General features: G+C 52.0%; 1 protein-coding gene across 9 annotated transcripts in view; it reads left to right on the top strand.

The window, feature by feature from the left end:
- Nucleotides 1-14,525, top strand: part of RALGAPA1 (Ral GTPase activating protein catalytic subunit alpha 1) — a 717,351-nt gene that overhangs the window by 254,030 nt on the left and 448,796 nt on the right. For all 9 annotated transcript variants that reach the window (XM_085627452.1, XM_085627453.1, XM_085627449.1 and 6 more), the window contains 2 exons: nucleotides 6,786-6,898; nucleotides 7,117-7,333. In XM_085627452.1, coding sequence (XP_085483578.1) covers nucleotides 6,786-6,898; nucleotides 7,117-7,333 — 330 coding nt within the window. The remainder of the gene's footprint in view (nucleotides 1-6,785; nucleotides 6,899-7,116; nucleotides 7,334-14,525) is intronic.

The following is a 14,525-nucleotide window of genomic DNA, read 5'->3' as shown; positions in this document are numbered from 1 at the left end:
CCAATTGTAAATTAAAATCACCCAGAAGGAGGAACTGATCATATTTAATTGTGAGGAGAGTGATAATTTCGTTCAGTGTAGGCAGGAACTCCTGGGGGTCTATACATTAATATCCCTGCTAGGCATTGTTGGGGGGATAAGAAACAGCAGAAACCCAAGTACTCTGCTCCCTGAATCAGATTTAGCGGGAAAGGGACAAAGTCTAATTCTACTTTAAAAATGATTGCCACACCGCCTCCTTTCCCATTTGGGCGATCCTTCCTCAGGATTTTATACCCCTCGGGGATGACTGCCGCCATAGAGCGGTTTGAGGACTCGGATAGCCATGGTTCGGTAAGATCATCATTTGATCCATTTGAAACTCATGTGCTGTTTTAGCCTCCTTCTTTGTTCTAAGGTTGGGTGGCTTATGCTGGAGGTTTTCAGCCTTCACACAGGGTGGCCTCATTGGCCTTTATTGCTCCTCTAAAACCGCCAGTTCCAAGGCTTGGAATCGGCCAATCACATCTTACACTTGTTCTCGCCATCAGTGTCCTTGAGGCCTGATGTGTATCCAGGGTTCAGGTCTCTTATTCCAGAACATTGCCAGCATTCATGCAGCCAGGAAGTCTAGCAGCATATAAGAGACCATATAAAAGCAAAGCTGATGTGTCAACCCACGCTTGTGTGCTGGGTCTGTGTGACTGGCTCCGTGCTGTTCACCCTTGTGTGCTGAGTCTGTGTGACTGGCTCCGTGCTGTTCACCCTTGTGTGCTGGGTCTGTGTGACTGGCTCGGTGCTGTTCACCCATGTGTGCTGAGTCTGTGTGACTGGCTCCGTGCTGTTCACCCTTGTGTGCTGGGTCTGTGTGACTGGCTCCGTGCTGTTCACCCTTGTGTGCTGAGTCTGTGTGACTGGCTCAGTGCTGTTCATCCTCGTGTGCTGGTTCAGTGTGGCTGTTCCATGCTGTTCACCCTCATGTGCTGGGTCTGTGTGACTGGCTCCGTGCTGTTCATCCTTGTGTGCTGGTTCTGTGTGACTGGCTCCGTGCTGTTCACCCTCATGTGCTGGGTCTGTGTGACTGGCCCCGTGCTGTTCACCCTTGTGTGCTGAGTCTGTGTGACTGGCTCCGTGCTGTTCACCCTCATGTGCTGGGTCTGTGTGACTGGCTCCATGTTGTTCACCCTCGTGTACTGGGTCTGTATGACTGGCACCGTGCTGTTCATCCTCGTGTGCTGGTTCTGTGTGACTGGCTCCGTGCTGTTCACCCTCGTGTGCTGGTTCAGTGTGACTGGTTCCATGCTGTTCTCCCTCGTGTGCTGGTTCAGTGTGACTGGTTCCATGCTGTTCACCCTCATGTGCTGGGTCTCTGTGACTTGCTCCATACTGTGCACCCTCTTGTGCTGGTTCTGTGTGACCGGTTCCATGCTGTTGACCCTAATGTGCTGGTTCTGTGTGACCGGTTCCATACTGTTCATCCTAATGAGCTGGGTGTGTGACCGGTTCCATACTGTTCTCCCTAATGTGCTGGTTCTGTGTAACCGGTTCAATACTGTTCTCCCTCATGTGCTGGTTCTGTGCGACTGGCTCCATACTGTTCATCTTCGTGTTCTGGGTCTGTGTGACTTGTTCTATGCTGTTCACCCTCTGCTCGTTCTGTGTGACCGGCGCCATACTGTTCACCCTCGTGTGCTGGTTCTGTGTGACCGGTTCCATGCTGTTCACCCTCATGTGCTGGTTCTGTGTGACCGGTTCCATGCTGTTCACCCACTTGTGCTGGTTCTGTGTGACCGGTTCCATACTGTTCACCCTCATGTGCTAGGTCTGTGTGACTGGCTCCATGCTGTTCACTCTTGTGTTCTGGTTCTGTGTGACCGGTTCCATGCTGTTCACCCGCATGTGCTGGGTCTGTGTGACTGGCTCCGTGCTGTTCACCCTTGGGTGCTGCTTCTGTGTGACTGGTTCAATGCTGTTCACCCTCTTGGGCTGGTTCTGTGTGACTGGCTCCATGTTGTTCACCCTCATGTGCTGGTTCAGTGTGACTGGTTCCATGCTGTTCACCCTTGTGTGCTGAGTCTGTGTGACTGGCTCCGTGCTGTTCACCCTCGTGTGCTGGGTCTGTGTGACTGGCTCTGTGCTGTTCACCCTTGTGTGCTCAGTCTGTGTGACTGGCTCCGTGCTGTTCACCCTTGTGTGCTGGGTCTGTGTGACTGGCTCCGTGCTGTTCACCCTTGTGTGCTGAGTCTGTGTGACTGGCTCAGTGCTGTTCATCCTCGTGTGCTGGTTCAGTGTGGCTGTTCCATGCTGTTCACCCTCATGTGCTGGGTCTGTGTGACTGGCTCCGTGCTGTTCATCCTTGTGTGCTGGTTCTGTGTGACTGGCTCCGTGCTGTTCACCCTCATGTGCTGGGTCTGTGTGACTGGCCCCGTGCGGTTCACCCTCGTGTGCTGGTTCAGTGTGACTGGCTTCATGCTGTTCACCCTCATGTGCTGGGTCTGTGTGACTGGCTCCATGTTGTTCACCCTCGTGTACTGGGTCTGTGTGACTGGCTCCGTGCTGTTCAGCCTCATGTGCTGAGTCTGTATGACTGGCACCGTGCTGTTCATCCTCGTGTGCTGGTTCTGTGTGACTGGCTCCGTGCTGTTCACCCTCGTGTGCTGGTTCAGTGTGACTGGTTCCATGCTGTTCTCCCTCGTGTGCTGGGTCTGTGTAACTTGCTCCATACTGTGCACCCTCTTGTGCTGGTTCTGTGTGACCGGTTCCATGCTGTTGACCCTAATGTGCTGGTTCTGTGTGACCGGTTCCATACTGTTCATCCTAATGAGCTGGGTGTGTGACCGGTTCCATACTGTTCTCCCTAATGTGCTGGTTCTGTGTAACCGGTTCCATACTGTTCTCCCTCATGTGCTGGTTCAGTGCGACTGGCTCCATACTGTTCATCTTCGTGTTCTGGGTCTGTGTGACCGGTGCCATGCTGTTCACCCACTTGTGCTGGTTCTGTGTGACTGGCTCCGTGCTGTTCACTCTAATGTGCTGGTTCTGTGTGACCGTTTCCATACTGTTCACCCTCATGTGCTAGGTCTGTGTGACTGGCTCCATGCTGTTCACTCTTGTGTTCTGGTTCTGTGTGACCGGTTCCATGCTGTTCACCCGCATGTGCTGGGTCTGTGTGACCGGTTCCATGCTGTTCACCCTCATGTGCTGGTCCTGTGTGACCGGTGCCATGCTGTTCACCCACTTGTGCTGGTTCTGTGTGACTGGCTCCGTGCTGTTCACTCTAATGTGCTGGTTCTGTGTGACCGTTTCCATACTGTTCACCCTCATGTGCTAGGTCTGTGTGACTGGCTCCATGCTGTTCACTCTTGTGTTCTGGTTCTGTGTGACCGGTTCCATGCTGTTCACCCGCATGTGCTGGGTCTGTGTGACTGGCTCCGTGCTGTTCACCCTTGGGTGCTGCTTCTGTGTGACTGGTTCAATGCTGTTCACCCTCTTGGGCTGGTTCTGTGTGACTGGCTCCATGTTGTTCACCCTCATGTGCTGGTTCAGTGTGACTGGTTCCATGCTGTTCACCCTTGTGTGCTGCTTCTGTGTTACCAATTCCATACTGTTCTCCCTCATGTACTGGTTCTGTGTGACCGGTTCCATACTGTTCACCCTAATGTGCTGGGTGTGTGTGACTGGTTCCATACTGTTCTCCCTCATGTGCTGGTTCTGTGCGACTGGCTCCATACTGTTCATCTTCGTGTTCTGGGTCTGTGTGACTTGTTCTATGCTGTTCACCCTCTGCTCGTTCTGTGTGACTGGCGCCATACTGTTCACCCTCGTGTGCTGGTTCTGTGTGACCGGTTCCATGCTGTTCACCCTCATGTGCTGGTTCTGTGTGACCGGTTCCATGCTGTTCACCCTAATGTGCTGGTTCTGTGTGACCGGTGCCATGCTGTTCACCCTCGTGCTGGTTCTGTGTGACCGGTTCCATGCTGTTCACCCTCGTGTATTGGTTCTGTGTGACTGGCTCCGTGCTGTTCATCCTCGTGTGCCGGTTCTCTGTGACCGGTTCCATGCCGTTGACCCTAATGTGCTGGGTCTGTGTGACCGGTTCCATACTGTTCACCCTAATGTGCTGGTTCTGTGTGGCCGGTTCCATGCTGTTCACCCTCATGTGCTGGTTCTGTGTGACCGGTGCCATGCTGTTCACCCACTTGTGCTGGTTCTGTGTGACTGGCTCCGTGCTGTTCACTCTAATGTGCTGGTTCTGTGTGACCGGTTCCATGCTGTTCACCCGCATGTGCTGGGTCTGTGTGACTGGCTCCGTGCTGTTCACTCTAATGTGCTGCTTCTGTGTGACTTTTTCAATGCTGTTCACCCTCTTGGGCTGGTTCTGTGTGACTGGTTCCATGCTGTTCACCCTTGTGTGCTGCTTCTGTGTGACCAATTCCATACTGTTCTCCCTCATGTGCTGGTTCTGTGTGACCGGTTCCATACTGTTCACCCTAATGTGCTGGGTGTGTGTGACTGGTTCCATACTGTTCTCCCTCATGTGCTGGTTCTGTGCGACTGGCTCCATACTGTTCATCTTCGTGTTCTGGGTCTGTGTGACTTGTTCTATGCTGTTCACCCTCTGCTCGTTCTGTGTGACTGGCGCCATACTGTTCACCCTCGTGTGCTGGTTCTGTGTGACCGGTTCCATGCTGTTCACCCTCATGTGCTGGTTCTGTGTGACCGGTTCCATGCTGTTCACCCTCATGTGCTGGTTCTGTGTGACCGGTTCCATGCTGTTCACCCTCGTGTGCTGGTTCTGTGTGACTGGCTCCGTGCTGTTCATCCTCGTGTGCCGGTTCTCTGTGACCGGTTCCATGCCGTTGACCCTAATGTGCTGGGTGTGTGTGACCGGTTCCATACTGTTCACCCTAATGGGCTGGGTGTGTGTGACTGGTTCCATACTGTTCACCCTAATGTGCTGGGTGTGTGTGACTAGTTCCATACTGTTCACCCTAATGTGCTGGATGTGTGTGACCGGTTCCATGCTGTTCACCCTCTGCTCATTCTGTGTGACTGATGCCATACTGTTCACCCTCATGTGCTGGTTCAGTGTGACTGTCTTCCTGCTGTTCACCCTCATGTGCTGGTTCTGTGTGACCGGTTCCATACTGTTCACCCTCATGTGCTGGGTCTGTGTGACCGGTTCCATACTGTTCACCCTCATTTGCTGGGTCTGTGTGACTGGCTCCGTGCTGTTCACCCTCGTGTGCTGGTTCAGTGTGACTGGTTCCATGCTGTTCTCCCTTGTGTGCCGGCTCAGTGTGACTGGTTCCATGCTGTTCACTCTTGTGTGCTGGTTCAGTGTGACTGGTTCCATGCTGTTCACCCTCGTGTGCTGGTTCTGTGTGACCGGTTCCATACTGTTCACCCTCATGTGCTGGGTCTGTGTGACCGGTTCCATACTGTTCACCCTCATTTGCTGGGTCTGTGGTGACTGGTTCCATGTTGTTCTCCCTCGTGTGCTGGTTCTGTGTGACTGGTTCCATGCTGTTCTCCCTTGTGTGCCGGTTCAGTGTGACTGGTTCCATGCTGTTCACTCTTGTGTGCTGGGTCTGTGTGACTGGTTCCCTGCTGTTCACCCTCTTGTGCTGGTTCTGTGTGACTGGTTCCATGCTATTCCCCCTCATGTGCTAGAACCAGAACATGATGGTGAACAGCATGGAACCAGTCACACTGAACCGTGTGACTAGTTGCGTGCTGTCCAAGGAGGTCTATGTTTAGATTTGAGATCAGAAGATGTGTACACTTTGTCAATGAGGCTTTGTTGTCTTAGAGGGGCTCTGGAACCAGCTGATTGAATGCAAGCTTCCTTTGAGCGTGGACTGTTCTGCAGTGAAGGTTGTATTCTCATTCCATTGTGTGCGATCTAGGTGTGGACTACTTACTAGTCTTATGGGCTTCACTTCTGACGAACCTTAGTTAAACCTAGGACTTCCTTACGTCTCTAGATAAGACCTTGCTGCATGCTTCAGGTTGATGTGGAAATGTTTAGATAGGAACTGGGCCTCTGTATGCACGGTGGAGGATGCCACAGGCCAGTGGGTACAAGATGCTGGCTGCGGCAGGGTGACTAGGTCAAGCCAATGCTAAATTCAAATCCAGAGTTTGACAGTCTGGGCGCGAGGGTGATGCCTAGCGTAGAGTAACCGTGCCAGAGGTGAAGGAAACGTGAGGTACAGGACCAGGGACCACATGTTCTGGACTCTTGATGGCCAAGAATGTTCAGAGTTCATCAGTGCATCGTGTGCTTGATGGGATGGGCAGGAGTGTGGGATGTCCTGGCCGGCAGTTGCAGGTTCTTTCTCGTTTGAATCCAGTTGTTACAGAAGCAGATGGTAGGAAGTGGTAGTCTGCGGGTACCCATAGGATAAGTAGCCCCCATTCTGTGCCCCCTGCACAGCTGAAGGCCTCTGAGGAGAGGTGACAATTGTGAGGTCCCCAGAGTTAGTATAAAACCTTCTGTTTCTCTATAAATGGGGAAAGGTAGGAAGAGGCAAGTGTTGGCTCCCATTGGTCCCTCAGACTCCTTTGCTGGTCCTGATGCTGGACCGCAGATGAAACCTAATTAACATCTTGTAACCCTATGACCAGCTGTGAGACTGACTCATTCCTTGCACTAATTGTTGTTGCCTTGGCTCATCCTTAGCTGCATGCATAGCAAGGAGATTGGCTCAGTGGAGATCCCACATTTGCATTTTGTAATATTTTATTGAGGATGTTTTTAAAACAAACATGCGCTTTAAATGTTGTTTCTGATTTGATTGTAGCCAATAAAGAAGGCCAGTCCCATGGTGCGGGTGAAATGGGCAGCAGTGCTTCCAATGTCCCTGACCTCATGGATGAGTTTATACAGGAGAGGCTGCGCTCCGGCACTGCCCCAGTAAGTACTCTGCCAGCTGCCCCCAAGGCCACCTTTGGTGCCTTCCTCACGCCGTTCACTTGGGCAACAGGGGTTGACCTTCCTCAGTTTGCCTAATAGGATTATTTTCAGGCTTCTCATTGATTGGGTTCCAAAACAAAAGATTCTTGTCGCATTGAGATGGGCTTTGCCTGAGCAGTCGTGTTTGCACGTACTTACTTATCCTCTTTTGTCTATAGATTGTGACCAGGAGAGGAAGCAGTCCGGGCAGCCTGGAGGTCCCTAGGGACCTGCCCGACATACTGAACAAGCAGATCCAGACCCGCCCAGCAGATGATCCCGGTGTTCCCTCCGAATGGACGTCTCCTGCGAGTGCGGGCAGCAGTGATCTTGTCAGCTCCGACAGCCACTCCGACTCCTTCAACGCCTTCCAGTACGACAGCCGGAAATTTGAAAGTAAATACATTTCCTTTCTTTTGTTTCTTGATAATCCTCGGGTTGTACTGTGGATGGCTCCTGAAGCTTCTCAGAGCCCTATTTCCATGAGTCAAGGCAAGGTGCTCTTATCTGGGTTTCCAGATGCTTCAGAGCTGCAGAAGCTTCCCTTGGTTCTCAGGCCTACCCACATGTGTGCATTATCTGCAGCAGCGTAACAATTCATGAGTTGACTGTGGAGTTGGCAGACCTGACTCTTAACCACACACCCTTTTGCCTCCTCATCTGTTTTGCATTTTGGACCAGGCAGTAGTCCAGTAGCTTTCCGTACCCTCCCCATACCCTCTTTTTTTTCTAGTGCTGGGCTTGCCAATGCAGGTCTGTACTTTGATTATAGTTAATACGCTTAGGTCCAGGTTCATGCAGTCCTTTTAATACATGTTTTTGCCTAATCTGCGGTTTATGGTTAAATCTCTGTGCCGGGCGGGCACACAGAGGGGCCACTAAGGTGTCTTGTGGATCCGCGCCATGAGCGGACAGAGTAGGCCTGATGATGCAGGGCTACGCCAAGGCATCTCCTCCTGATAATTCAGATGGAGGTTGCAGCCAAGACTCCTAGCAGGCAGCCCTCTGGGGACTCGTAGGAAGCCTTGAACCAGCACTCACACAAGTGCCACAAACATAAGAGTGCCTCAAATTACCATACTGACTTTCATCTACTTTCCATCCTGTATCAAGGAACTGACAAATCAAGCAAGCACAGATAGTTGGAAATTTCTGATCTCAATAACAATTCTCATTATACATTGGCCTTGAAGATGACCTGTTCGCACATGTACTCCCTGTCTGATGAGGCGTGTTTCCAGCGTTCCCCAGGAACTTCAGGAAGATGGAGCAGCACACATTTCAAATCAGCTGTCCCAAATCAGTTACTTCTTTTGTGTTGCCTTGTAATCTTTTCTTACCGGCCCTGTTATTCATCTGCTATGAATGCCTTTTTCATAAGTCTGTCGGCCTTTGAGTCAGGATGTATGTGTACTCTTCTATTTCAGAGTTACTCCGTGTTTGGCAATGGCCAGTCCTAGAGCTAACTGCTTCAAGCTAAATTTACACAATATTATGTTAAGTTGTGTGTATTTTCTAGCACACTATCACCCTTGAGGGTATCCTCGTGCTTTGGCCGGTGGGTGAGGCTAGCCTCGGGGGATTTACTTGAAGATCCAGGTCTTCAGCTACTCGTGGCTTTCAAGAAGGGAGGAGGAGGTTCGGATGTGGAGTGGGAGGTTGGTCCGTGCTTTAGGAGTGATGTACAAGATGCACAACCTCCTGATCTTCTTTTGCATGGGATGTGTGCTAGTGAGAGTGCGGCTGTGCGGCGGCACCTGCAGGACTGATAGAAGTTCACGCGGCTGCAGGAAGTGCTGCTGTTTAATGCTTTTGTATGTGTGGTTGAGGCGCTTGAGTTGAGCGTGCTTATGTATTGGAACCAGTGGAGTTCCCTCGGGTGTGGTGTAACGTGAAACTGGCGTGAGAGGTTGAGGACCTGTCTGTCTGCTGTCTTCTGAATGGTCGGATGTCTTTGTGAGTTAGTTGGTTGTTCTGCGTATATTACGTTCCCATAGCCCAGCCTCCTGGTGATCAGGGCATAAGTGATGGTTTTCCTGGTGGTGTTGGTTAGCCACAAGAATATCTTTCACACCAACTTCATTGAGTTGAAGCAGAATATGGCCACTGCAGTGACTTCTGGGGACATGTACAACTTTTCTAGCGTCTTCCTGACTGGGATGAGACCCTCTAAAGAAAACATTATAAACTCTGTGATATCCCAAACAGATGTCCTTTTGAGAAAATCTATTACTTCATCTCAGAAGTTGTCTATCTATCTGCAGGTCCACCATGTTCATGAACCATACTGGGACATGCCTCTCTTTGGGCGCCAGACATCGCATACATTTAAAATGTCTGTTCTGTAACAGAGCCTTAGTGAATCAACATCACATCCACTTGTTCCTTCATCACCAGTTCATGGCACAGCATCTAAGCAAGGCTAAATGTCAGTGATTCACCTCCCACCGCCCTTTAAACCTTCATTCATACGTTCATTGGGTCAATATCTATTCTGATGGGGAAACGCTGCCATGTCTTCCTGACACTTGCAAATAGACGGACGTGCCAGGAAGCATGAAGAGTATGACCCCTGCCTGACCAAAAGTCCTAGAGTTCTGGACTGTACTGTCCAGATGTAGCTGCAAACTCAATTGGGAAAGCAAGCACCCACTGCACCTCCATGCATGAGCCTGCCTTATAGGGATACTGGCTGCCCCCTTCATGGACACTCTGACAGCTGTATCCTATGTATTACCTACCAGTGTTCCGAGGTGTTATATATAACGCCAGAACAATCAACATGGGGACTAGGTGAATTAGTTCCTGAACTAAATCAGTGACTTAATTATCCAGCTACCTGACAAACTATGGTGTAGCACAGTGCAGCAGCTCTGCACTATGCTGTTTTGCAGGCCAGGAACTGCAAGACCCCGTGCTCATACAGGAGTCTCAGCATGACAAGTCCAACACATGGAAGCCTCTGGTTCGAGGCATGTGGGCTGCTGAATTCATATCTGTGCATAGATCGCCGCCTAGTGTTGGGTCCGGATGTTTGCACGTTGTTGTCCTGGAAGAGTCTTCGAAGTATCCTTGGATAGGTGACTCCTCCCCTGGACTACAGTGCGCATGGGCATCCTCTCCATCCTCAGATTGTTTTTTTCCGCCATTGGGTTCGGATGTGCTATCTTAGCTCAAGTTAGGAAAATATTTTGTCGAGGCCAAAAGGCCTTTAGTTCGCGTCGGTACTGTTTATCGATCGGTTTTCGATACAACCTTGTTAGTTTACTAACTTTCAGCACCGACTTTTTTCGCATTTACCTGTTCATCGACTACTTCGACGATGGAATCGAGGACGCCATTCAAGAGGTGTCCGGTATGCAATGCGAAGTACCCACACATCGACGTCCATCCGGTGTGCAACAAATGCCTTTCGCCGGACCACGACGAATCGACATGCATGGCCTGTGCCCGGTTCCGTTCAAAAAAGACTCTACGGAATCGACGAGCGGCGAGACTCGAGGCGCAGCACGCGGCACCGGCCCCAGCAGACATCTTCAACGAGGCCGAAGACGTCGAAGAATTGGAAGTCTTACCCTCCAGTCCCGTTTCCGAACACGGATCCGGATCGGACGAAGTCGACGAATCACTCTTCCACAGAGGTGAAGACGACACCGAGGTAGGAGACGACGAGGAGGCCTTAGGGGCCGAAGAGAGTAGCTCCAATGATGAACAAGGCCTACCTGTTCAGACCGAAGAAGGCCCAGTTCCACGGCCTATGGCTCCGGTCGAGGGATCGCCTTCGGGCCTTACCCGAGACCCATCCCACAGTTCTTCGGCCCCGCCCTCGGGCCCGGCCTCGGACATCCAGCGGCAGCCATTACCGCTTAAACCAGCTGGTTTCCCTTCCATAAAACCGAAACCGAAAGCTGCTCTGGTTCCAACGAAACCGAAACCAAAAGTGGCGCTGGTCGGATCGAGGCCTTCCACGCCTTCGACGCCAGCGCGACGCGTCGACACCGACCGCACCAAGAGAGACTTCGGTGCCGAACTTGAAGCGGGCGACGTCGGAGTCGATAAACGGAAAAAGGCCTTCGGCGCCGACAAACCTACTCTGCTCCCGGCACCGACGCCACTGACACCGAGGGCTGCGCCGCCTGCTGCGTCTCGCATCGCTCCCTCGACGACACCAAAGCCTCCCGCATTGAAGACGTCGACGGTCATCCCCGCACCTCGACTCGATGAACCACCGGCGCCGAAAAAGTCCACGGCCGCCTCTACGAACCTGGTTGGTGCCAAAGCCTCAAAGGCGCTCCAAGGACGACCTGGTGCGACACAAAGCAGCAAAACCAAGGCTGCCCTCCAGGACCCGTCGGGTTCCGGTCCGATCGAAGCTCCGGCAGCCTCTTCGGTGCCAGCCAACATTACCTTTGGCTTGCCTCCGTCAACAATCCCGAAAATGTTCCAACTCAGGACACGGGTCACCCAGACTACGATTACACCTGCTGAGACGTCTCCGTCACGTGTCATCAACGCCAACACTGGCAGGATGATTCTCCACGAGCGAAGGATAACTTCGGAACCACCGTTGGACCCTTTCAGGATCCCACTAAAAAGGAAGCTGCCTGTAGAATCAGAACCTCTCCTTTATGAACCTTTCCACTCATCCTACCAGGATCCACAACTATTCTCCCCCACACGTTCCGACACGGATGCGTTGGAGGATTACATGGATGACCAAGTCCCCTACCATGGAGACACAGACCCTGATGACCAGCAGGACCCTGATCACACTTGGGGCGACCCGGTAGACCCAGGTGCACCTCTCGATGCACAGGACCCACAACTCTATGGGGCAAAAACATCTCCCACAGAGGATACTGCAGCCTTCAACGCTCTTATTGAACGTGCTGCCAATAACCATGGGGTGCAGCTTCACTCTGACACCGTCGAAGATGACTTTCTTATGGACACTTTCGCATCCTCAGAACGGCATGTAAAGACTCTGCCCATGTTGAAAGGAGTCCTCAAACCAGCCAAGGACATTTTCAAGGAACCCACCAGGGCACGAGTGATAAACCCCAGGATTGATAAGAAATACCGATCAGCACCTGGGGACCCTACTTACATCAGAGGACAATTACCACTAGACTCCATCGTCGTAGCGAATGCTCGCAAGAGGGCACACTCGCAAACGACAGGTGACGCTCCTTCCCCGGACAAAGAGTCCAAGGTGTTGGAGACCTCTGGCAAGAGAGTTGCCGCCCAAGCAGCCAACATATGGCGCATAGCCAACACTCAAGCGCTCCTTGCTCGCTATGATAGAGCGCACTATGACACACTCGAGCAAATATTCCAACATCTCCCTGACCAGTTCAAGGAAGGCGCAGAAATGCTCATCAGAGAAGGACAGCTACTCACGAATGCTTCCATCAAGTGTGCACTAGATGCTGCAGACACGGCTGCCAGGGCCATAAACACAAGCGTCATGCTGCGACGACATGCCTGGTTACGAATCTCAGGATTCAAGCCTGAGGTACAAAACAATATACTCAACCAGCCTGTCAACCCCGACTATCTATTCGGGCCAGAGGTTGACACCACCCTTGAAAAGATAAAAAAGGACACGGACACTGCAAAGTCCATGGGCGCTCTCCAAACTCAGTCCTTTCGGAGCGGCTCCTTTCGTCGCCCCGTAAACAAGGGAGCAGGTAGAGGACAGGGGTCACAACAAACATATAACAAAGGCAATACACAGACCACCTACGATAAAAACACCCGGGGTGGATATCGTGGCTCCAGTACAAAGGGCAGAGGACGCGGCTACGGCAACACCAGGTCCTCCCCCAAGAACAAGCAGTGACGCCCTCTCCCTTCCTCCCGACCACATAACACCTGTCGGGGGAAGGCTACAAAGGTTCCTGTCCACGTGGAACTCCATCACCACGGACAGGTGGGTCAAAGATATTGTAAAATACGGTTACTGTCTGGAGTTAACCTCCACTCCACCCACAATACCACCAAGAAACCGTCCTATGTCCTCAGAGCACTTAACGCTCTTACAGAAAGAGGTGCAAAGTATGCTTCTAAAAGGCGCTATAGAGGTCGTACCCATCCACGAGCAGGGTACGGGGGTGTACTCCCTCTACTTCCTAATTCCAAAAAAGGACGGGTCACTCAGACCTATATTAGACCTGAGACCCCTGAACCAGTACATTCTTTCAGAGCACTTTCACATGCTCACTCTACAGCAAGTCCTTCCGCTTCTCAAGCAGGGAGACTTCCTAGCCACACTGGACCTCAAGGATGCGTATTTCCACATACCCATCCACCCCTCACACAAAAAATACCTCAGGTTCACTGTTCAGGGGCAGCACTATCAATTCAAAGTCCTTCCCTTCGGTGTGACAACAGCGCCCAGGGTTTTCACGAAGTGCCTAGCTACGGTGGCAGCACATCTACGGAGGCAGCATATACACGTCTACCCCTACCTAGACGACTGGCTCGTTCAAGCGAAGTCAGCCCAGCAATGTGCCAGCCACATGTCCCGCACCATTCACCTCCTCCACAGTCTGGGATTCTCACTAAATTACCCAAAGTCCCATCTCCAGCCCGCACACGTACAACAGTACCTAGGTGCGACTATAGACACTCTGGCGGCCACAGCTCAGCCAAATTTAGTGAGGATCAACAGCATACAACTGCTGATCTCCAAGTTCAAACCCAATCACTCACTTCCAGCGCGAGTGTTTATGCAGTTGATAGGCATGATGGCCTCCTGCATCTTCATAGTCCCGCACACGAGATTACATATGCGCCCGCTTCAGGAGTGCCTAGCACGTCAGTGGAATCCGGCTCAAGGACAGTTGAAAGACCTAGTGTTGGTGAGCGGTCGGGCATACAACTCTCTGCATTGGTGGAATCCACAAAACCTTTGCAAGGGCCGACCATTCCAAGAGCCTGTCCCACAGATAGTACTGACAGCGGACGCGTCTCTCCAGGGATGGGGAGCTCATGTACTCCACTACACAGTGCAGGGCCTATGGACGACACAACAAAAGAAGATGCACATCAACCTTCTGGAACTGATGGCAATCTTCCTGGCCATGAAGGCATTCAAAGTACATCTATGCAACAAGGTCGTGTTGATCCGGACGGACAACATGACCGCAATGTACTACGTACAGAAGCAGGGAGGAACACACTCTCCACAGTTGTCTCATCTGGCTCAGAGCATGTGGAAGTGGGCCATTCAGAGGAACATGTTCCTCATGGCGGAACACCTCCCTGGCAAGGACAACCAGATGGCGGATCTGCTCAGCAGACACAGCCACCAGATACACGAGTGGGAGTTACACCCATCGGTACTCCAACCGTACTTCCAGCAGTGGGGTCATCCAGAGATAGACCTATTCGCGACAAGCGAAAACGCAAAATGCCAAAGCTTCGCCGCCAGGTTCCCACATCCGCAGTCGCAGGGCAATGCGATATGGATGAACTGGTCCGGCAGATTTGCGTACGCTTTTCCCCCAGCGCCGTTGATACCGCTGGTGGCTCGCAAACTCAGACAACACTCCCTGACACTCGTCCTAGTTGCTCCAACGCGGGC

This window comes from Triturus cristatus, chromosome 9 (genome assembly GCF_964204655.1).
Source record: "Triturus cristatus chromosome 9, aTriCri1.1, whole genome shotgun sequence".
Lineage (NCBI taxonomy): Eukaryota > Metazoa > Chordata > Amphibia > Caudata > Salamandridae > Triturus > Triturus cristatus.
Note: the sequence above shows the minus strand (reverse complement) of the source record. Positions and strands in the feature narration are given on the sequence as shown.